General features: G+C 42.2%; 1 protein-coding gene across 2 annotated transcripts in view; it reads left to right on the top strand.

Annotated features, from left to right (window-relative positions):
• Positions 1-25,301, top strand: part of Cerkl (ceramide kinase like) — a 112,152-nt gene that overhangs the window by 48,901 nt on the left and 37,950 nt on the right. For both annotated transcript variants that reach the window (XR_003376848.1, XM_005346631.3), the window contains exons 3-4: positions 16,474-16,605; positions 23,275-23,338. Coding sequence is in view for 1 of the 2 variants with exons in the window: in XM_005346631.3 (XP_005346688.1) it covers positions 16,474-16,605; positions 23,275-23,338 (196 nt within the window). In the remaining variant the exon portion in view is untranslated. The remainder of the gene's footprint in view (positions 1-16,473; positions 16,606-23,274; positions 23,339-25,301) is intronic.

The following is a 25,301-nucleotide window of genomic DNA, read 5'->3' as shown; positions in this document are numbered from 1 at the left end:
AGTCATTGATAGAGGAATTAAAGTTTTTTCTTTTTAAAGCGATTGTCTGTAGACAAAGGCTGCTCTTTGTTCCCAGACCTGAATCATCACACAGAAACTGTATTAATTACAACACTGCTTGGCCTATTAGCTTAGGCTTCTTATTAACTATCTCTTATGTCTTAAATTAACCCATTTCTATTAATCTGTGTATGGGCATGAAGCTGTGGCTCACTGATAACGGTCTTAAATTTCCTGAGTGTCCTTGTCCTTTGGCAGCTACATGACATCTCTCTGACTCCTCCCACTCTTTCTTTATCTTTGTTTGGATTTCCCCCCTGGCTTCACTCTGTGCTAGGCCATTAACCAAAACAGCATTCTTCATCAACCAATAAAGCAACACATATACAGAAGGACACCCCACATCAATTGTCATCAGTATATCAAAAGTGGTCTAACACAGTGTTTCTGACTTTAAAAAAAGTGCCTGCACAGCTTTAAACATAGTATGTGTATTACCAAATATGTCCACTCTTATCCCATTAGGGCACAATCTATTTTTACAGGTTTGAGTTTCCTATGGTAACTGGGAAGCTCCGTTGGGCCCTGATGCAGGCTCTTCCCTAGAGATGATAATCTAGACTTGAATGAGTATCCTTGGGTCTTCTAGCATGGACCTCGGACAGCCTCACAAGTGATATTTTGGATCTTCAAAATTGAAAGAAATCTAAAGAAACAAGAATAGGACAATTTAAAAAGTGAAAAAAGCTATAAAAGTGTCTGCTAAATGACTTGAACAACAGTAGGTACAGTGGAATCAGGACTGTGATGGGCTCCCAAGGGAAGGTGTCCTGATCTGCGCACGTTAGGGGTGTGCTACAAGCTTTCTCTTCCTCTGGAGAGGACAGAGTTCCAGGTTTGTGAGGAAGTGAATAAACAAATTTCTCTCAACGTAATTGGAGCTCCATTTTCTGTTTACTGAGCTGGAGGAGGGGGAAATGCATCTCTATTAAATTATGAACAACTACCAATACCACTTAACTCTTGAAGGATTACTGTCTTAGTGAAAGAAAGTTCATTCAAAATTCCAGCTTTGTCATAGTTGCAGCTGAGATTCTAAGTGGAAAGCACAGCAATCATGTAATTTTTGTTAATAAGGCAAGAGAAGAGCTTCGGTTTATCTTAAACCTGCAGCACGTTAGTTTCACGTTTTGAATTATTTCCATCTGGCAATTAGTAGTGTGGAAATTTACCAAGTGTCAATCTTTAAACACAGCGAACCATAGCATTAGATCCCCCCAAGAACATCACATGATAGAACAAGTTCAAGCTCAGGATATGTGATAGGAACTCCTTAATCTGATGTGTTGCTAAGAGCAAGATCCCTGGGTAATGGCAACTTAAAACAACTTAGTCTCATTGTTGCACATATGCAAACCCCTACACTTACTGAAGATGCCTGTGTAGACAGATAGGATGTAGAACATTCACACGCTTGTTTTAAATGTTCTTAAAGGTCAGCCAACATCTTTCCTTCAGTCACACTGGCTCATTGCTTGTTTCCAAATCCTTTCCCCCATTCTGGTCTTTACAGACAGACCTGCTGAGGGTCTTCTAGTTACTTCTAGCTCCTCCTTTCACAGCCTGTGCTGTTTAAGCTGATAGGAAGCGAGAATTAGTTCACTAGGAACGGTCGGTTCTGTTTGTACTTGAAATGAAAGATCTCAGCAGTCTTCCCGAGGGCTTCTCAGCACCCTTTGTGGCATTCCTATCCTAAGGGAGGGATATGTTTTTGTATGTAATTGATTATAATTATATTGAAAAAATTGATTGCTGTATTGTACAAGAAAATTATATTCTTGCTTCCCTCATTGACAGAGTACCTTGAGAATAAAAACTGAAGAGCATATTCATTTTAGAGACGATCAATGTCAAGTCGTTCTGCAAGGCAGCAGCCTGGGTGACAGTGTCTTTTGTATAATTCAGCTTCTTGAAGAAACAATTTAGGTAGTCTTTGTCAGGTTTTGCCATGTGATTAGATTCAGAGCGCTGAAAGAAAAATCCTCTAAATGTTTCTAGTAAAAATGTTGAATTAAGTTTTCATGCTATTAAATGAGTTAAACACGACTTCTTCACTGAATATCAGAGAGTCATTATTTTAAAACTCAGACTAACGATAATGACTGAGATTTATTAAACAGTTACTACATGCCCCATACTTCGTGAGCAAATTTTATGAATTATCTCATTAAATCCTCATAGTAGGCATCAAGAACTATAAATATATTCCCTTAGACGTACAGGAGCAAAATTATCTATGAGTTTTGTTGTGAGGAACTGAAACAATGCATGACAAGAAATAGTGAAATTGAATAACTTATAACAGTTATCATTCCTTAGTTCATACACAAGAAAAGGAAAACGGCCTAAAAGAGTTTTAATGTGCTTATATGTGACTATGGAGGCTGGAAGAGGTTAAGGGTCTCGTCAACAGTAATACTGCCTTTGAAGCAGGATCTCTTAAGGGCTTTTAGCACACCAGTTTGGCTAGCCTGCTGCCCAGTGTATTCTAAGGATGCAGCTGTCTCTGCCTGCCTGAGGTCAGACCTCTGTGTTACCACAGCTGACATTTTTCTGTATGTTGTAGGACTTGAACTCAGATTGTCACCCTTGCAAGGTATGTGGCACCTCACCCGTCGAGGTAGTTCTCCAGAGTGTTAAACTGGTTCCTGTCATCCAATGACTCCTTTACCCATTAGCCATTAGATCAAATCTGCATTCTGTGAGGTTGATCTTCTGAGGGTGTCCTGTCATCTTCAAAAACAAAAATTAGGGCTACTTTAAAAATTACTCTTGGTCATATGTAAGTCCAAAAACCTTACTTTTAACTGGCTTTGAAAGTGAGACAGGGTTTTCTGAAAAATGGCATTGGCTTGGTTTGAATGATATCTTTTCTTACCAGCATGTAATTACAGCTTTCCCCCTTTCTCCTCCTGACTATATAGGTGCCATATGTCTGCTCTTCCTTCTGTATAAGTTACAGTACTACTTCAATCAATCACAATTATTGGGCAGTTGGGACTCTACCACTCAAATAGATGCCAGGCCCTTGTCATCAATGTCATCTTCATTGAAGATAATCCATCTCCAGTGTTCTCTTCCAAACATTGTGGATTAGAACTTTAGAGTCATAGAACAAACAGAATTTGGCACCAGCAGTAATATTTCACTTCCTGTTTCAACACTGATGTAACTTTCTCATTGTGAATCAGTATTGAGAGTCCTCCAATATCTTGGGGCAAAACGCACAGGCACTATGGAAGACGTGACAATGGTTTCTTCATGCTGACCTAGAGGAACTGGAAAAGCATGCATAAGCACACCGGTCTGTGACTAATTGTTGGGTTCCTATCTTTAGCAGAGCTCCCCAAACCTGGTTCCAATGCCTTAAGCATATATGTCGGAGGGATTCAAACACTGGGATGAGGCTAAAACAGACTGCTGGTCTTTCTAATAAATGAAATAAAAGGTAACAAGATGACAAAACTATAATATGTGCAAACAGAAATAAATAATATTTCATATTAGCAACAAGTTGTTGTTCCCCCCGGCATTCATTAGAGTACCACTGATGCTGACATAATCGTGTGATGTTTTTATATCTATTACACGCACCTTCAGGAATCTTGTTACGGTCGTCTTTGAATGGCTCTGCTGTTGTTTGAGGCAGAGAGTGGGAATATTTTCAGTAGATAAGAGGCTGCAGGAATGTGCAGTTACTTCTCAGATTAGCCAGTTAGCAGCAGTAGGGGGAAGAAGCGCCTAAATAAAAAAATCAAAAGAGCATCCAGTTTAGTTCATTTAAAAAGATCTCTCTCAAGTGGAAAATTACATTTCTTGAAAACATTTATTTTCTATCTCTATTAGTTACACTCGTTCCTTCCCTCCAAAAGAGAGGGAACAAGCAAAGTCTGCTTGTGTGGTTTTGGGGCCTTTGCAGTGTCTACTGCAGGCTGGTTCTCCCATCAGATTCTCAGGGCACTTCCCTGCTGTCATAACATCAGCAGGGGGAAGTGAGAGCGGGGAGAGAGAGAGAGAGAGGGCAGGAAGAAAGAGGGAAGGGACAGAGGAGGCGGCATGAGGAGGGAGAATAACCCGCTTGCACTGGAATGTTCCCGGGGCAGTGTTCGCCTTCACCCACACTTGACTCCCGTGACTCTCAGCAATCCCTTGCAAATCCACCCCTCTCCATCCCCTCTAGTTTGTGTCCTGCTTTCTTGTTAGCTTTAGAAGAGACCGGCTCACAGCGGAATCCCTGCTCCTCTGGTTCTAAGAATGTTTCTGTGGCCTCTTTCACCATGTTTGCAGGGCAACTGCTAAGAGGATTTGTTGTAGATGTTCGGCATGTTAGGCACAGGCACCCCAGATATTAATTTTAAAAAATATTTACCCGCTGTTTGTATTTTCTTTTTTTTTATTCGGTTTGTTCATTTATTGATTGGAATATTTGTTTTTCTAGTGTTTGATTCTTTTGAGTTCATTCCGCAGTGTGGGTATTGACCCCCACCTGGTGTGTGGTTGACGAGGATTTCCCCATCCTGCATGCTGTCTCTTCACTTAAGTGTTTGTCCCTTGGCTGGGTGGACACTTTTGAGACCTTGTCATTACTGAAAACATCTCTCTAGAAACCACTCCCAGTTCCAGTGCTTACAAAGGATCCAGAGAGGCTGCCTTAGTCAAACTTTACGCACTTGACCAAATCATCAAATTAGAAACATTCATGAAATTATTATCTGTTATTCTATAATTTCCTACTTTGGTGGGTGATTAAATGTCCAATTATGCCATTAAGTTAGATTCTTGAGATGTTAATTGTATTTAAATGCTAATTATTTTAACGGATTCTATGGTTGGTAAAAAGTAATTCGGCCTGTTAGGTGAACCGGCTACTGTCTATCCCTCCTCTCTGGCTTGTTCACTCCAGATCTAACTGGTGTTGGATCCCTTATTATCTAAATCCTGTAGTGTTGAGGTAATGGTTCCACTGGCAGGTGATTTTTTTCTAGTAATTGTTGTTCCCTTCATGTTAGCTATAAGAAAAAGAGTTTTGTTTACACTAGCAAACTACATGTGAATTTATTTTTACTTTAAATTAAACTGTGGCATTAGAATTATTTATATCTCTAGGAGTAAAGATCAGTACGCATATGCTTTTGTTTGAAAAGAAAGGGAAATCAATGTATTTTAGTTTAAGTCCCCTCCTCTGAGCTCTGCTAGGAACTACTCAGATCTTCCGTGAAAGGCTTTTACCACCCTGTTACTTATTAACAGAACACAGTTTACTCTCAGAAGCTCTTAAGCAGTGTGGTTAGCAAGGAGTTTGTTTCTCCTGTTTGGACTTTATCTTTGCAATACTTTGGTCGCTTTCCTGTGTGAATAGTAGCGAATATCTACAAGACTATTTCAGGATTCTGAGCTCTTATCTGTGTTTCCATCACACAGAACTCAAAACGGCACAGATGTGAGTCTGGGGGTGGCGTCCCTGCAGTTCTCAGGAGCCTTTGTTTGGAGAACACCCTGATTAACCCCCACCCTTCATGGTTCATTGACTCACTGATAGATCAAGTTTAAACTAGTACATATTAGCACATTTGTTACTAACAGAGGAGCAGTTGGCCATTCTGTTTTACACTGCTGGTTCACTGCAAACTGGCGTGCTAAAAAGGTCTCTACTCTGGAGGATGAATCGAGAGGTTACCAAGGGACTGGGGATCCAGTCGGTTGCATATTAATGTTGACTCGTGCCTCTATTTAAACCTCGGATTATCTACTGGGAAGATGTTTATACTGTTGTATAGTTATGAATAAGTGATCACTGCCACTGTGAAATTCATTTTCTTTTCTAAGGGTGGGGATTTAAATGCCTCGGTATAGTTTTATATTAACCAGCCTGTCCCTGGATGAGGTCCCAACTCTGTTGCCTGGTGTTGCAGCCTCCTAAAATGTTTATGGTTGGATTCTTTGTGGCTGCTGATCTCATACACATCCTCACAGCGTTTCTATATTTCTATATTCGGTGAAAATGTTTCTGTTCTTTCCAGAGGGCATGCCTGTTTTCTCATCAAGAAAATAAACTATGCCCCTTTCAGTTTCTGTCCTGTAATTCTTTCCTTTGCGTAAAACTGAAAGAACCATGCCTTACCTGCCTCACTGGAGCTGTTGAGTCTGAGCACTTTTACATGGTTACAGTTCTTTTTGTGGAAAATAGGCTTGCAGAATCATCTGGCAATAAGAAGCGGCAAATTCTGCCTTGGCTTCACTGCTTATCAGTGCCACCTGCTTCTCAGCATCGTGAGATGATGAAGGCTGAACGCCCAGCTAGGCTGAGGGGCATCACACTGCGTCTCAGACAGGGACTGAAGGACGGAGGCTGCTGTGCAAAGCAGTTTCATGCGTGTAAGGGCAGCATTGTGCGCCAACTCTGCTGCCCGCCTTGGAGTATAGTTGATGATCTGTTTCTGGAAAGCGAACTGATTTAAGTTCTGATCAAAAGGACCAGTATATATTTCCCATGCTTACATTAATTTAGAAAAGATTTTTCTAGCAATTCAATATTTTCTATCAGCTTTAACTTCTAGATACAGAGGATCAATGTGAGGTAGGGGTTGAGTTGCATTAACTGGGCAGTAAAGAAGTCGTTACCATTCCAGCTTAATACAACTTCCAGTGGGTTTAGATGTCTGTCACAAAACCTGTTTTTGGTAAATCTTTAGTTCTCCATCAAGTAGTTATCTTAACCTTTTTGTTTTATTTTAGGAATTAATATAAGTGCTTCATGCTTTTTGTCTGTTTTATATCACAGCAATTTGGAAATTATTCTATATTGCAGTTGATCAATGTTAATTTCTTTTATTAGGTTTCTCTATTTGCAGTTGAAACCTCAGTTTTTATAGTTCTCTTTATTTCTGAATATATATATATATATATATATATATATATATAATCAGTATATATGTATGTGTTAGCATATATATTTATTGCAAACTGTCTGAGTGCCAGATACCCTTTCGATGAACTATTAAATATAGCAGATAGCAGAACCATGAAGTTTTGACTCCAGGGGATGCTGTCTACTTTACCACAAGAGGAGTTGCGAAGATCACATGAATACGTTTCCAGTCTCTCAAGTGATGGCGTGGCTCCCGGGACATGGAAGCTAAGCATTTGTAATTGTGACGTGTTCCTACAGTAACGGACTGTGCCTGGGTCTGCGGGCTAAGCAGATCCCCTCCTCCCCAGGGCTGCTTTGTGGTCAGGGTGTTCTGGAACAGCAGCTGCATTTCTGTCACCGTGACGTTATAGTTCCCCAGTCTTTCCTGTGTTTGTGTTAAACATTGCATCCGTTCATTATGAAGCAAATCCTAGAGATTGTAATGTTTCTACCTGAATACTCTGAAATGTACCTTTCAAACAAGATGCTTACAAACATCTAGATATCATTATGCACCAAAATTGCTTATTGTTCCTGGTCCATACCAAAACGTTCCTGTTTTCTACAATGTATTTCTAGTCAATTTCTATTAAGAATCTTTCACCTAATCAAATATGTAAGTGATAGTCCCCTTCTTTCCCCAGCTTTTGTGTTTTCTTTCACATTGACTTTGGAAGAGCCCAGCTTATTGCTTCTGTGGACTCTTTAGCAGATGTGAGGGTTACTAGGATAGCGTGTCTAAACACAGCTTGCTGGCCCTCATGAATCCTGGTGCACTGTATCTACGGCGGTTCTTTCTAAGGAGAGGCTGGGTGATGCTTCTTTGCCGCCCCATCTAACCTGCTCTTCTGTCCTTGGAATGTATGAAACTGGATTTTTCAGTCAAAAGCTGAATAGGATTCATTTTGGACATTCCTATAAAACTGTAAATGGCACTCTGGACTTCCCACTGTGATGATAACTGGCCCACTGTTGGTGAGGCAAACTGATACCTTAGTTAAACACGTGCTCACAGATCCTTCTGTTGCGATGGTTCCCTTTAAAATGAGTACATTCCGAGGGATTCTTAGGGTTTTCAGGAGCATCTAGCCCTCAGTAAATATTCCACATAATGCTTTGAGAGGTATCATTCATCCCTGCCTCATCGAATGAATCAGGGGCAGCGAAGATATTTCAATTCATCCCTTAAATCTGAACTGGTGCCATCCTTGTAGGAAGAAGGTGTTGCCTCTTTAGCTTGGGGTATTTTGTTTCCTAGAAACACAGGATAAATTAAAAATGGCTTTATTTGCAATGACGAGCTTTCAAAGCGGGGGTGGATGTCTTCCACCTGAGCAAGTGAAGATGGGTGAGCTTAGTCAGTTCTCCAGGATACGGTGAAGAGCGAGCTGCCAGAGAGCTAACCTAAATCAAAACTGCTCTTTAAAAAAAAGCAGGGAATTTAGAAAACAAAAACAAAAATAAAAACAAAATAATTACCGATGGCCATATGTCAAACAGCTACTACTTGCTGTCAGGGCACGATGGCTGGAGTGTATGGATGGCAGTTAAAAGAATGGCCGCACCGTCGGGACTTGAAGAAAGGGCTGACAGTAAGGATGAGGCAGGAAGCAGACTTCAAGCCAAGGAAAGAGTACATCTCTTCTACATAACTGTCTGGTAGGGAGAATTGGTTTCGTGGAGAAAATAGCGTGCCACATCCCATAGACGTGAATCTCCCTCATTACAGAGGAGCATAGAAGATAGATGCAGGAACCAAGTGGTGCAAGGCACTGGAGAAGCACAGACTTATCAACAAGCACTCCTAATCACCATGACTGACTGGACCCTGCCTTTACTGGGATCATCTCTGCTGTGAGTCCTGCATGTGAGACCTTGTCGCAGAGGACCTGGCCAGTCACTGGGTGGCATGTTGACTATGCTGAGTACTCTCCTCTTGTATAAGGTTAGCGTTTTATTCTTAAAACATAACCTGGATGTAGGTCTGCATTCTTGTCTGCCATGTCCCTAACAACACTCTCCCTGAACCTCCTGAAGGCTCAATTCAACACAGCTGAACCCTTGGCAATACAAGGGGCTCGCTGAACTCAAAAGAAGCGAGGTTGATTGGGCAGTGATGGGATTCAATAGCTTTATCTTCTGCCGATTGCACCACACTGTATTCTAGCAAGAAAGAAAAGAGTTTGTTCTAGCAGCAAAGTTTGTAGTTCCAACCCCAACAGTCTGTGTGTTCTGTGGACCAAGGAGGAGAAGCCAAAGCAGCATCTCTCATGTTCTCACCCAGTGATGTCTGCTTCCTGCCTTGGTGTGACTTTATTCTGCTAATTTAGAAGTTTTATCTTGAGGATGCTTTCTCATCAACATATGAGAGCTGCTCAGTCCAGTTGGACATTTCAAACAAGCAGGCCCACCCTACTGAATTAAATGTTAACCTGTGACCCAATATGTGAATTGAGAAATGAGTTGCTGCACTTGAAAGAGTATTTCTAATTACCAGAGAAAATAAGGTTGCCGAGGAAAAGAGGCAAAACTCCGACTTTATTCATAGTGTGTTCAGAAAGTCGATACCAGCATGACAATACAAGTCTGAAAAGGGAAAACTGGGATCAGCCTTGGTTCTAAATGCCAAGGTGGTTGTTTTAGCACTATGGTAATATGTGTCTGACTCAAAAGCCTCTGGGTAACACTAAGGTGTCCCTCTCAGATTCTAGAGGTGACAGGACTGGTTTTTGTTATCAGTATGGCTAAATGGGGGCCTACACAGGTAGGACCAACCCCTGCACAGACAATCTGGAGCAAGTGGGCATCTTGAACATCTGGAAAAAGCGAGTGTGAAATAATCACTGTTGCTGATAAAAGTAATAGTCAACTTAGGAAGACCTAAGAGGTTACAGGGAAAACCTAGACTGGAAAGGTGGGAGAATTAAAAATAGGTTCTGTGCAGAAATGAATAGTTTTGATTTCTTTAGCTTACATAAAATAATTAGATGAATGGGTGGAACTGTATTGATATCAACAACAGAAAAATGAAATAGTACAACTGTGTAGCATGTATTTGAAAATAGTTATCATGGTACTGCAGGATACAGAAGAGTTAATTAACCAGAAATATGCATTTTATATTAAAAATTGAACTTCATAAAGTCCTTAAGGAAATTTTATTTTAATGTAATCCTATAAGATACCAGAAGTATTTATAGTGCTAGATAAGCTGATTTTAATGATCATGTAGGGTATAACTCAAGCAAGCACTTAGCATATGCAAGGCCTTAGGTTCAATTCATAGCAGCCCAAACAACCCCAACAAAGGGGTACAGACATGTAGGTAACTGAGCAGGCCTCAGACTACATAACTCAGTAGATACAGATGCTTTCAGTGTTTGTGTGCATCTAAGAGCAGCTTGACCTCTGTGGCCAGGGGCTGGGCTTGGGGCCTGGTGACGAGCTTATGCTTCACATGCACGAGAGCCTGAGTTTTATCCCAACTTGATGGTTAAAATTCTAAAAAGGAAGAACAGAACCAGGCAGAATCTGTGGGAAACAACAGATCAGTTCATGAATGATGTTGGGTCAGGTGTATTGCTAACTGGAGGAAAAAACAAAGTCAAATTCCTGTTTTGTTTCATCTACTGAAATAAATTTCACCTAGCATCTTTAAAAATAGGAAATTGAGACCACAAAAGCATTAAAAGAAAAGTGGAGGGTTTTAAAGTCTCCAAGGACTTTTAAACATGACATAGGATGCAGAATCCATAGAATAAATGCTAGAGAAACTCAGTGGTAAGTACATAAAACTGAGAAATGTCTGCATAAAGAAAATGCCATAGATAAAAACCTAAGGCAAAGGACACCGTGCAATATGTCTCTGTAACTCAAACAGCAAGCAACAATAATTTTCCTACATGCCAATCCACTGTTGTAATTAATACAACCAGGAAAACACACAGAAGACACTTGGGAAAAATGACACGAAATACCAATGCGCAGAAAAATAGGGGTTACCCTTAAATATTTGCAGTTTTTCAAAGTCTCTCATAAGAAAATGCTCAGTTGAAACTAGACTGGATAGACCTTTTATTGCATGTCATTATCAAAGAGCAGAAATGGCTTCAACCCACGTCATCAGACTTGAGACAAGACTTTAACCAGTGAGTCAGTCATCTCACTATCCCCGAAATTGTCTTTAAAATCAACACACTAAAAGGAAACAAGGCATATAGTGACTTAGATTATATGTGTAGACTGCATGTGTGTGTGCCTGTATTTCTAGAAGAATTCCTCATCAGTGTTTGCCTTCTAGGAGGGAAGCTGGGTATCCTGGAAGAGGCAGATTAAGGAGATTTTTTTTTTTTTTTTTTGTTTGTTTTTGTTTTTCGAGACAGGGTTTCTCTGTGGCTTTGGAGCCTGTCCTGGAACTAGCTCTGTAGACCAGGCTGGTCTCGAACTCACAGAGATCCGCCTGCCTCTGCCTCCCGAGTGCTGGGATTAAAGGCGTGCACCACCATCGCCCAGCATTAAGGAAATTTTTTAACTCTGTCCCTTGTTTATGCTTTTGATTGTCTACAAACGATTGCAAAACCCCATTTCCTTGAGGTCATTCCAGGCAAAGAAAAGCACAGCCCTACGGCCTTACAGGAATCTAGCTTCAGGTTTGGGCAGTGCAGCTGCTGAGCAGCCTGTGGAGGTCTTTAGCCTCTGCTAGTTTTGTCTGTGACTGAAGAAGAAGGTTCTTAGAGCCCTACTGCTTAGCACCAGACCTTCCAGCCCCGTCTCCTGTCAGAACTGTACCCAGTGCTATTCCTATCCTACCGCCACAGGAGACTCCTTATTACTGACGCCATCCCCGGGGGCTCTGCAAGACTAGCCCAGCTCTGTTCCTTGCCGTCATCAACTTGAGACACCTCCGCTCTGTCCTCTGGGATGAATGGCACACCATTAGCAAAGTCTACATTTTCATCTGCTTATCACACCCCACACATGAGTATTTGGATTCTTTCTTGCTTTAGGAGTGAGTGACCCGGCTCTCCCGAGGGCCTACAGCTCCCCCTGCAGTCCTCTCACGGGATGACCGCCTCTCTGAACCGGTCCTCCTAGAAGATGCTGTTAGCTAGGATCCTCCTCCTCTTCTCTCCCTCGCCTCTAAAAGCACTCACCGCTGACACCAGCCCATCGGGCCTACAGGTAGCACTGTCTGCTACAAGGGGTCCGGTACAATTGCCTGGGTCATTCTTTTTTTTTTTTTAACATCTTAAAGACTAAAGCTATTGTTATACTCTACTGTTCTACTCAGTGGGGGGTTTTGATGTTTTCACACATGCTCTCTGGCTCAGCGTCTATTCGTTCAAAGTTCTCGAGTGTCCCATAATCGTTTGCTGTGATTGCTGTCCTTTTGGATAGGGTCTCACCATATAGTTAGCTGACCCAGACCTCTTTTTGCAGTTCACATGGGCCCTAAACTCACAATGATCCTCTTGCCCTCGCCTCTTGAGTGTTGGGGTTATAGATATGAGCAGCGGTATTCTGTACATATTTATATTTGTACTTCACCATGGACACAGTCACAGTGTGGCCCAGAGCCCATTAGCATCACATGGAGCTTGTTTGAGTTCTTAGCTTCCCATCTCTACCATCCATAATGGTCTCACTCTCAATTTCAGGCCCACTCCCTGCAGCCTGTCTCCTTGGGTCTTCTTACCCTGCCTGATCACATCTCCTAAAGCCCATCCGCGCACTGAGAAGATGCTCCCCATGCCTCTAGTTCTTACACATGTTGCAGCTCTGTTTCCCCCGTGTCTACCCACCTTAGACTTCACAGGACACTTTATTTCAGGGGCCATGCCCAAAGACCATATTTCTGGTTAGTTCTACTTAAAAATGCATGTAAAATCTCATTTTTGTTTTAACATTGGTTGTACCCATTCCCCTCCAAGAACAATAGTCTTCTCCTCTAAGTGTTATCTAGCTGTGCTGACTTTGTTTTCCCATAGTCCTACTGCATTCACCTTCTATACAGACACCAGAGTGAGCCTGGTTATAGTACTGCTTTCCTTACAACTGACCAGACATCTTTTACTAAGCAACAAAAAACAAAGTCCCTGGAAACACCCGAAAGGCTCTGGGGGACCTGACTCTCCCTTCCAGGGAGCCCCCTTCACCTCTACCCTCTCCCTTGCCTAGGCTACAGTTTTGTCCTTAGCACAGACACCTTTTAGCCCAGGCTGAATTCCTTTGTTTGTGTTCGGCCCTTAGGATGTCACCTTTGTCAGGACAGGGGCTTCACAAATGAAGTTTCAAAGCCCCTGCTTCTACTTGACACACAACAGGTGTGGAGGTGTTGGCAAGGAAATCAGGATCACGGGAAAATGAGGAAATTAAAGTCAGGTTTTACAATAGCAACTTGTGGGGGCTGTCCATAAAAGGAAAGAGGACCTTTAGGTTAATGTCCCACTTAAAGCTGATGGAGCAGGGCGTTCCTTCTGATGCTTGGTGCCTGGAATTTAAAGCCAGTGCTTGGCTCTGTTGTGGTTTAGTGAGATCAAACCAGGAGTCTTCCTGCTTAGTCCCTGCTTAAGAGACAGCAATGGAATTCTCCCTGGACCCGGAGTCTCCCATGGAGGCATGCGTCTGTAGCTGCTTCAGTGTCCTGTAATGGGACAGAGTTTAGGGATACGTAAGTAGCCTTCCCAGTTGTTACCAGATGGTTCTGGCACCCATTACTTCTTGCCTGAATCAATTTTCCTAATGTCTAGAATTGTTGGGCCAAAATTATCTCAGGGCCTGTACCTCGAGGTTTGGAGGACAGAGAAAAGCCTGGCTCAAGTTTGAAGGATAGTCTCAAAGCTACCCGGCAGGGGATGAGACTGTAAAATCTAGGTAGATGCTCCTCCAGCCAGAAGGAGGGCTTGGCTGTCTCTCATTAGCCGGAGGTACCCCACATCACACAATGTCACTTAACCTTTTTAACTCAGTAATAAACTGAGTTCCTGCTTTAACTTGACTTCCTGTTTTGTCTGATTGTGCAGATCTGATTGTCCTTCATTGATTGTCATAAGTTGAGGGGCTGCGGAATGGGTGGATAGTGTACTCACCTTTCCCTGAGAAATAAGGCTAAGGAGGCCTGGCATAGAATTAAGATTTTTCTAGCTTTGGTATGCCTCTTATATCTATTATTATTCTAAGACAAATTTTCCCTTTTCATCATTTGCTTAGTGTCCATGTAGCCTGTCAAGTGGAATGCTTAAAACCCACCACAGTGTAATGTATTACTGTCACATCTCACAGTTTTAACTGAACTGTGGCTGGTTAGTGGGAGTCCTAAGATGTTCTGTCAGAGATTTGTATAAGTAGTACAAGAACTAGGTAACACACGAGCCTGGAGTAATTGGCCGCAGAGTGGAGAAAGGAATGCATTCTGGGGTTAGCAAAGAAAGGCTGCTGGGCGGATGTGGGGTTCGGAGTCAGCCTTGAAAAAACAAATGGTAGAATTTTGATTTTTAAAATGTGTCTGAAACCAAAACAAAAACACCTGAGTGGAGAAGGCCCCGCTTTGCCATCTGCCGCAGTAAATGGATGGAGTTGTCATAAGGAACTGAACCGGCCCCAGAAGAGCCTCTGCTATATTAACACAGCTCTGTGTGCTGAGCTAGGCTGGGATCACATACAATCTCCAGCCTGGGCAGATTGGTAATGAGTCCAGAGAGTAACAGGAAAAGGCATTCTAGGTAGAGGAAATGTCCTGCTCAGATACTCCTGTGTCAGAGGGGCGTTTCCAAACCCCCAAGAAGCAATACTGCATCATCTATACTCCCATTGTGTTTCAGGCCTCTGCTGAGAGTCTAGACCAGTGGTTCTCAACCCAGGTGGATCTTGATTCCTTGATCTCTTTCAGAGGAATCACCTAAGACCATCCAGGATGTCAAATATTTATATTTATGATTCATAACAGTAGCAAAATTAGAGTTATGAAGTAGCAGCAAAATACTTTTATGGTTGGGGATCACCACAACCTGTGGAACTGTATTAAAGGGTTGGAGCATCAGGAAGGTTGAGAACCACTGGTCCTGCTGTCTCCTTTGAAGCAATAGCTGCATCTTCTCTGTCCCTTCTTCCCAGGCTGGAACACAAAAGTTCTATGTGTCTTTCGTGAATGTTGATTGTGAGAAGAGAGGAGCTGGGTTAGGATAGGATTGGCCACCTCTGGAGGCCATTTTAAGGGTTCCGCACAGTGCCCCCAGCATAGAGTTGTTAGGGTTACTTTGGAACACTGGAGGAGCTGCTCTGTGGGAGCTATGCAAACCAGGGAGAATGGGGGGGGGACCCCAGGGCACAGGTGCCAGAAACCTGCATCAGAGGGCTTGATGGTGATATATTCAGGAGGCCTGGGAGCTAGGATTCTCAGAACTCACTGAAATACAGGAACTGGGAAAAAGCAAGACATCCAGAATGGATGGGGTCTTAGCATGTGTGATCTGGACAGCCATGGCTCCTTATCAAAACAGAGATCCCGCCAAAGGTTTCTTGGGAGTGTCCAAAGACTTTGGCATGGCTCTGTCTATTCCTTATCCCCCCGAATTCAGAGTGTGCTGATAAAAGATGCTCGTTACATCAAATATCATGAGACTGGGCAACATTCTCCTTAAGCGAAGCATGAAACACAGAGTTTGTTATAAATGGGCATTTCCTTCCATTTATCTTTAGTGATGGCTTTATTAAAAAAACGAATGCTAACTGCTTTTATAACCTTAAACTGCTGTGGTCTGATTGCAGCTTACCATGAAAGAAATGGTTGTCAGCTTTCTTTTGGCTCCTGCCCCTTCCTAACAGCAGACAATTGGCTGTGCACCTGCTCCAAGTGGGTTCTCAGTGCCAAGCCTCCTGCCCAGAAAATTGCAGTATCAAATCTCAGTCCCAACTGTGAGGCAGCCCGTCACCACTGGGCTCTGAGAAGGGATGCCTTCCTAAGTCCCCAGGAGAAGAGCGCCTTCTCCCCTGCCACCTTCTGGGATTTGAACTCTGACCTTACCCCCTTTGAGTCACCAGCACTGGAGGATAGCAGCGACTGGCCCCTGCTTGCTCACTCTGTCCCCCGAGTCACAGCGTAGGTCAGAGGCAGACCTGAGGTCATTAGGTGCCCACTTCTGGTGTAAATTTCTACCTAAGGAGAAGAGAAGGTACCTTTCCGTGTGTCACAGTTCTCAGCCTGACTCCACAAAGAAGTGGCTCCTCTGGGAGTGGCTCAGCGTGCGTCAGCGTGCATCAGCCTCGCTTCCGTGTTTACAGGTTGCTATTATTTATACCCTGCTTTCTGAATAACGTGCTGGTTATAATGCATGACTTGTCTGAGGAGTGGAAGCATCGTGTTTCGCCTCTAGGAGAGCAGATGGTTAAAAAAAAAATAGAAGCCGCACTCAAGCAAGAATCTAAGATGCAAATAGCAAATGCTATTCAGATACCTGTGTGATACTCTGATGGGCACTCTAACCTTATGCTCATTTTCATGCTAGGTTTCCCAAGCAGGCCTAAGGCGCTAAAGATCCTCCTCAACCCTCAGAGTCACAGGAAGGAGTCTGTCCAAGTCTACTACGAGAAGGTGGAGCCTCTGCTGAAACTCGCGGGGATAAAGACGGATGTGACAAGTGAGTGGCTTGCTCTGTGTAACTTCACTGTGTAAAACTCCACGCCGAGCCCACACAGTCTTCCTTGCTAAGCAAGGAAGCAGCTGCTCCAAACAGGAGAGTGTTCTTCATGTGTCCCATCGCCAGCTCCAGAGTGGCCTTTCATCTAGTTGGCTTTTTCACTGCGTTGTTTTGTACTGAAATATCAAAATTTTAGACCTCTTCCACAGTAACCATCACTAGGTGTTATTGGAAAGGAAACTCTGGTTTTTGACAGCTTCAAGGAGATGTTTGCTATATCCACATTTCTACTTGCTGTATTCATGTTTCTGCCTAATGTTTTTTTTCTGTGGCTCTTCCCTTTTTTTGTTCTGCTCCTGACCCCTGCTGGTTAGGTCAAAACTAAGCACCAAGCTGCCCCTGTTAGTTGATCTGGGAGAAACGGGGGGGGGGGGGGGGCTTGAAGCCATTGTCAAAAGTAAGCGTGTGTTTAGCTTCTTGCTGAGAAAGACTGGAGTTTGCTAATCACCAAACAAATGGAAAGAATGTTAGTAATATCTTTTGGACATTTAACATTTGGTGGCCAAATTCCCATGCTTTATTAACACCCACCGTATGCCCAGCGTGGACACTGCCTAAAGCCAGAACTTTCGTGGCTTCCTTCCCATGTGGATTGGCCACCGCGGAGGGAATCTGCCTCACGCTGCAGTCGGTGGAGTCTGTTATGTAACTAACCAGGTGGGAGACTAACCCCCAGTACAGTTGAGTCTCCTGGTCATAATGACATGTTTATGGAGGAAGGACCTGGCTTTGCTCTGCTGTGACAGACAGAAATGGGTCTCATAGTGTTAATAAGGCCTTTGAAGCACTTAGGTAGAAGGACCCTCCTCCCCAAAGAAGCCTTGTGGGAAGTTCAGTCACCCAAAAGACATCTGCCATCATGAGGGTAAAGAGGAGCCCACCAATGGGAACCCATGCCTATAACCCTAGAACTTGGGAGATTGAGGAAGAAGACTATGGCTCTGAGGTCAGTCTGAGCTACATACAGAACCCTGGCTTATTAAAAATAAATGAATAACAAAACTACAATAAAAGAAAAAACACTTCAAATAAATTTCTGAGTTCAATGAGGTTGCAGTGAAAAGGTTAGCCTGTAATGGCTGTAACTCTCGGTGTGCAGGTGAGTGTCCTATGGGAAATGCACAACCCAGGTCCACCCTGTTGGCTATGGATTAGTTCCAAAGATTGGAAAGATCTGAGGTCCATGTTGGGATGAGACAATTAGAACTTAAATGAATGCCAAGCTCATTAACCACTGTTAGATTTCTCATACGTGAACACTACTCAGGCATTTGCACAGGCATTGCTATGTATCAGTTTCTGAATCTGTCACAGGAACCTAGGCACTGTGCCTTGTATTTGGGACATTGGGGCAAGTACATCATTGGTGCCCAAGCTTTTGAAGTCACCCTGACAAACAGGCAAATCATCTCGGTGGCATTCTTGCTCCATGCAGGATACATGGCCATTGAGAATTCAAGCAGACACTAAAAACTGAATATTGTGGTTTTGACATGCGCATAAAAACCTAAGGTGTCTGGAGGTGATACTGATTTTGATGAGGACTCAAGAAAACCACATGATCCAGATACTTCCCAAGAGGCAAAGGAGGTAGAAATGGGGAGGGGACAGTAGGGTAGCAGGCATGTTTAAATAAGGGGGCAGAGATAGGAAGGGGTAGTATCATCAAGGAAACCATAATATCATGGTATCTTGGGGGTTTGTAATTTTGGCCATACCTTCATAATTTTAAATCTGTCTTGAACCCAGTTTGTCCCATCTTCATAACCATTAACATTGCAGTCTTTCTTATTCTTACCTAGTGGGACGAAGAAAGGCATCTATATGTGAGAAAGGGGGACCCTAACATGTGCCAAATTTTCTTTTGGTTTGATTATCTGTGTTCAACATAGGACAGATGTTTTTTGTTTTTTTTTTTCCTGGAGCTAAGGGCAGATTCCCACTTACTGAAGGCTGAAGGACGATGTCATGTCTGGATTGAATGTGAACTCTATTAAGGAAGAAGGGCAAAGTGGCTTTGGGAAGTCACCTTCCTCCAGCCGCCACCAACGTATCCCACAGAAGCTGGAGTCCAGACATGGCTGAATCCGAAGCTACACTCAGCAATTTGCCCATCACACCTTGATCTACAGTTAGTGGCTTTTAAAAAATCGTTGTTTTGTAATATTGTTTGGCAGAGCTGAGTCCACCAGCTGAATCAAGATCAGGGGAGAAAGAGAAAGAGGAAGATTAGGAGAAAAAGGGAGATAAGGAAGAGAAAAGGAACTGGTGGATTTTTTTTTTTTGTATACCAGCAAAATGTTCTCTTTTTGTGTGAAAGTCTGCACAAACATGGGGCTGCTGGAAGTGCTTTAGTTTTTCTGCCTGTCTTGCTTAAAGTGTCGTACAAATGTGGTCCTTAGTTTAGGAGTTTAATTTTCATAAAACTATGTAGGAAGATTCAATTCGCCTTTTCGTGCAAAGAAAATATATGAAGAATAATTCAAAAGAGCACACATTTACTGCACGCCAATTTGACATGGCCCCTTTGCACTGGTGATTCCAAGTGGAATATCAATTGCCTAAATTCTATATAACAGTTTATTAGGGAAAGTCATGCTGTGTAACTATTTAGCGTGATTTGAATATTACACCTCTGCACAATGCTATTTCATACATCTATTTTAAACATAGGTCTTACACATGAATAAATTTATGATTTTTTTCACTTTAATGTTTGCTAAAATCCTAGCCACTTCTAAATATAGACCAGCATTTTGGGAAATATTTGAGTTAAAACTATAGCCCACCATGTTGCTACTTCCACTAATGTAGGATTTTCTCTAATAAAACCAATAGCAAGGCTTCTGGTAATGCCTAGAAGAAACAGGCATTAACTCTGGTAATACATTAGTCCAGGGGTCAAAGGAGAGAATGGATGATAAATCCAGGCTGACATGTAACATATTCCCTTTTCTGTTTCTCAAAATATTTATTTTATTATTAGATATTAGAGTCTGTTCCTTTAAAGGACCCTTCATTCTCAGGAATTAGCAGGCAGAGGAAAGTGAGTCTCTGAGTGATGTGGGAGTGTCATATATCAATCTGTTGATTTCATTGGTTGAGTAATAAACAAACTGGTTGGGCTCATAGCTTAGAACATAGGTGGGTGGAGTAAACAGAGCAGAATGCTGGGAGGAAGAGGAAGTGAGCTCAGACTCCACAGCTCTGCTCTCGGGAGCAGATGCCTCAGAGAGACGCCATGCTCCCCGCTCCTGGGAAGATACACTCCCGGTAAGACCGGTGCTCACTAAGACCGGTGCTCACAGATTATTAGAGATGGGTTGATCGGGATATCAGAATTAGCCAGTAAGGGCTAGAGCTAAAGGGCCAAGCGGTGATTAAATGAACACAGTGTCCGTGTAATTATTTCGTGTAGAGCTAGCCATGTGGGCGGCCGGGTGCCGGGACGCAGCCCGCCGCTCCTATTTCTACATCTGAGTTCATTGTCAGCCTGCTCTACAGAGTGAGTTCCGGGGCAGCCAGGGATACACAGTGAAACTCTGATAAACAACAACAAAAGATGCTAGAGTTCTGAGAGTTCATTAGGTGATAGGAAGAATCCACAGGACAACAAAGTGGAAAAGTCCGAGAAGTAGAGAAATCAGAGAAAAGAATTTCAAGACCAGGTAGCTCCAGGTTCCCTGCTGGAGTTGCGAGGCTGCCCGTGAAGAGGAGCTAAAGAGAGTAGAGATAGCAGATTGTAGAACAGGGGAGGCGTTTGTCTCTCCCTGTGGGTGTCAAGGTGGGATCCTATGCTAGTGGTAGAAGCCATGTTACTGACCAACTTTGATGTCCTTGAGTGCATTGTCTCTGCCTTTGTGCACGTAAGCAAAGTAAGCAAAGGTCCTTCCTCTATGACATCTTATGTATCTGCTGATTCAGCCCAAGGCCTCATAGCTTGCTGGTCAGGAACCCTGTGTGTATCACAAATCCACTTGTCCTCTTTGCTGAATGGCTTGTGCTAGTTACATACCACACAGTACAGAGGATGTGAGAATCTACAGTCATCCCCTTACAATTGTTACCTACTGTAACTAATGCTGCTCTTTGTATTAGTACAAAATGAATGTGTTCTATCTGGTATGCGGAGTCACCATGCTCTGTGCCCTTCCTTCTGTGTAGTCACAGCAGACACTTGGATTGATCACCAGTCACCTTCGCTTTACCTTTCGCCATGATCACTGCCAGGTCAGGGTCTCTGGGGATATCTAGTCACCAGATAGTTTTGCCTCCTTGTGATGGACGGCATTGTTCAGAAAGTGGAGCTCTTGTGCAATCACCTTCTCTCTTGTTATGTGGTCATGCTCTTGGCTTTCAGTGCTTGCGACTTTGTATTCTTTCTCATCTGTTCTCCACGGCTCTACTTACACCTTTCTCTTTTCTTATTTCACCCAGAAGAAAACGAGGCCATCTGGAGAAATTAAGTCACCAAGTATGTGTACGGGGTCGGGGAACAAGTTATGAAAGGAGCTGGAAACTGGGCATCCTGGTCTGGTTGTGCTCTGAGCTTACCGGGATGCCTGTAGGAAGAGAAAGATGGTATTTCAGTATCCTAGCCCGTGATAAAATTTGAGTACCAGACCAAGACATGTTTCTTTGTGTCTAAAACATATTGTGTCTGATTTTATTTCAAATTCATTATGTACACTGTTTGCCCTAGGCACAGACTGGGGTAGTGACCTTTACACTGAAGTGGAGGAGAGCTGAGGTAAAGAACAGGGAAGTGTAGATTCTAAATAATACAGAGATGGCACAGCGCACTGGCTTCACAGGAAGAGGGAAAGAAGATGGAAAGGCAGTAGCACAATAAAAAAAATTGATTTGCCTATAACCCCTCTTCATGATCTTTTTGGTGGGATGATCGTGACTCTGATTCTAGAGCCTATAAAACCTTGTCTGGTTGCTTGTTCTGATTTTTTCTACTTTACATAGGCATCAAATCACCACTTATCCTGTATTCTCTTTCTCTATGATCACTTTTTGCTATTTCTCATCATAGGCTCCTTCATCACTAGAACATATTCTGTCTCCCCAGAGGCCGTTTATCTTATTCACCCTGTTAAAACATTTTACATCTGGACATTTCTTAGTCGGTTTTGTTTCCTCTTTTTGTGTCAGACAGAAAAGTGATTTATTTTTTTAACACATTCAATATCCCTTAAGGTTCCTGAACTTAAATGTGCTCCATTAGTGTATAATCAAATGCCATTTGAGATGTTAAAGGGAAAATCGGGATATTTTAACTCTCACCTAAATAAAAGAAAACTTTTAGTCTAAACATAATGTATTTGAAATGTTTTTAAAAGTAAACTTTGGCATAAAACCCGGAGATGAAAACTTGCTTCACAGCCCATGTGTTATTTTTTCACAACAACCTAAATGATCTTGAACATGTGTGTGTGTAGGAACACTTATTACAATGCACTTTAAGGTTGTACTTGGTTGTACGATAAATGAATTATCAGCACACATCTTTTTGATGCTGTACCCTTGAAAATTATTAATATTGGTATTTTGAATTTTCTTATATCTTTTCTCTGATTGGAATTTAACAGGTTTTTTTCCTGGTTAATAAGTTTGGGGAGAATAGCAATGTAACAGGGCTGGATACAGAATGATTCTCTCAGACAGCACGACTAATAATTTTTAACAATATCCAAAAACATCACAGGAAAAGCTTGCAGCATGCTGGCTGCAGGGATAGACAGGCATGAAAGATTAATGTAATCTCGCATATAATGATGCGCATTCTTACACAACAAAATCCATCTGCAGTGTCATGTCAGGCAGCAGAAATCTTTGATGGGTGGGTACAGCTGGGCTGCCTCTTCTGGCAAGGATGCCCCAGAAAATGCTAAATGCGCTGGTAATGCTCGCTGCCATCTGCAGCGTGCCCACTCATCCTGCCTTCACTGCATGGGATGTTAGTGACTGTGGCAACAGAGATGTGGTACGACAGATTCGTCCCCTCTGTGGACCCGGGCTCCTGTACTGGATGCTGGCCTTCCCTTGGGTTTGGGTTTCTTATCATTGGGTTGGCATTACTTTGTGTTTTCACATCCAGCTTCCTTTTTTTTTTTTTTTTTGTTTTGAGTCTAGCAACTCCAGATACATGTTCTTCTGGTATGTAAATCTTACACTAACCTTTCAACTAATTTATTCATGTAAGGTTGCCAAACTGATTTAACATTGACTGTTCAATGCCAGCAAATACGCTGTATTTTCAAAATACTCCTGTTCCCAAGCTTCGGATCGAAAGGAAATGTGTCTTATTTAGGGAAAGCTAAACAGACAAGCACCAAGATAAATGCCCTAAATACTGTGTGTTGGGTATTCCTAAATGACTTATATGGTTACAACAACTACATGGTCTTCTTTACATAAAGCTATAAAATATCGGATAACAAACATTTAATCTTCTGTCCTATGATTCAAATATTCAAGAATAAATGCTGTTTTCTTACCTGACCATATGTTTGGAACATAATATTTTGTCAAACCAAGCTTTAAAAATGTAGATTGTTGTTTAAAATGTTCATTTTTCTGTTCTGTGTTTTTCTTTAATAGTAACAGAATATGAAGGGCATGCCCTGTCCCTGCTTGACGGATGTGAACTCCAGGGATTTGATGGGTAGGTTACATTATTAATCTTCACATACATAAAAGTTATGATAGTAAATTTTTCATAGCATTTAGTCACATATTTAGATCTGATAATTTTTAAAGCATAGTGAATCAGGCTCTGTTTGTTCACATCCATGTGCTAATAATTAATGCTGATATATCGTGGCCATCCATCTCTAAGGACTTTGCGTAGGGATTCAAAAAGAGCAATGAAATTATATATATTGAGAAACCACAATGTACTACCCTATACTCAACCTGCATACATTTACATTTAAAACCCTTAGTGTTAGACTTTTGAAAATGTCAAAATAAAGAAGAACATTGGTGAAAGCTGTTCTGTTTATCACATAGCATAACAATGCTGTGGTCGTCTTTTGCAAATTTACTGGCAGCTCAATAGATACCCAATAGTGAATTTTGCTGTGACTGATTGGAGTAGATATTTTATAACAACAAATCTATTTTCTGAATGAATAAAAGAAATAAATAAAATGCTGGCTTTAATTATTACATAACTTATTGGCTTTGATTTCTCTCTTATTTTGTTTTGCAGGTTTAACATTTTATTATGAGTAGTTTATCACAAACTTCTGTATTACATATCAATTAAGGCAACACTGTGTGACTTTAGTTTTTATCACCAAGGATTAAAAGCATGTCATTATTCTAACTCCCCTGCTAACTCTGATGGCTGGACATTTAACTGGAAGGTGGTTGCTTTTGTGAGCCCTGTGTGGCCCCCTGCTTTGCTTTCAAGTGTTTCCATACAAAATCTCTCTGGTCTGGTGGAACTGTTCATTCTCTGCTAAAGGGAAAACACCGCACCAGTTAATCTGGGAAACAGCGTGGTGTGTTTGATTTGAGAGGGACCTCATGCTTAAAAGGGCACCATTCCTGTACCAGGGTGAAGTAAAGAGCAGGTGTGCCAGTAGCATCATAAGATCACCTATTCATTGGTCTCTTCTTCATCATCTTCAAAAGCCTCTTTTGATGTGGGATGTGCTTCTGTATGCTGCAAATATGTGTTGCTTTTATTGGTTGACGAGTGAAAATGTTGTGGCCTGTGGCAGGGCAGAATATAGATAGGCAGAAAGTCCAAACAGGGAGAAAGCGAGAAAGACGGTGGAGTTTGAGAAATGCTATGTAGCAGCCAAAGGAGTAAGATACCAGGACATTACCAGTAAGCCATAGCCATGTGACAATAGATTAATAAAAATGTGTTAGTTTAATTGAGAGCACTAGTCAGTAATAGGCCTGAGCCACTGGTGAAAACAATTATAATTAATATGAAGCCTCTGAGTGTTTATTCAGGAACTAGCAGGCGGGAAGGAAACCTCCATTTCCACTCTGCCCTGTCTTGGACTGTGGTGTCTTGGTATTTCTGATGCTTGAACTCCAGGTCATTTATTTTACTCTCAACCTTAGTGAACTCCCCTCCTCTATGAACCAGTGTGTGAAGGCCTCGTGTAGAGCATGGTCAAGACCTGCCTAGGATGCTCTTGAATAGCATATCTGAATGCACAGTGTTATTGCCAAAGAAGGTGGAGGCCATCTTCAGGCCCCGGGACAGGATGTCACACAAGTTCACTTTGATGCTGTTGGGAATCCATTCTACGAAGTAACTGCTATTTTTGTTTGGGATGCTGACTTCCCAGGGATGCTGTGTGGGAGGCAAAACTGGGCATGAAGGACTGTAGACATGGGAAGGGCGACATGTTCACCACCAGCTTGCACCAGGTTGGTGTTGAGCTGTAAACACAGCATTGTGACACTGTTTGTGGTGCCAGAGACCAACCAGGTTGTTCAGCTTGAGCACGGGGAAGCAGATATTTTAGACATTCATGGCTGACATTAGAAATTTGTCTACAAAGTGCAATTTACCATATATATTGTTACGGTTCCAGAGTCTGTTACAAAGGGCAATTTACCATATATATTGTTACGGTTCCAGAGTCTGTTACAAAGGG

Source organism: Microtus ochrogaster, chromosome 4 (assembly GCF_000317375.1).
Source record: "Microtus ochrogaster isolate Prairie Vole_2 chromosome 4, MicOch1.0, whole genome shotgun sequence".
NCBI classification, from domain to species: domain Eukaryota; kingdom Metazoa; phylum Chordata; class Mammalia; order Rodentia; family Cricetidae; genus Microtus; species Microtus ochrogaster.
The sequence above is the reverse complement of the archived record's forward strand: the minus strand, read 5'-3'. Positions and strand labels throughout refer to the sequence as shown.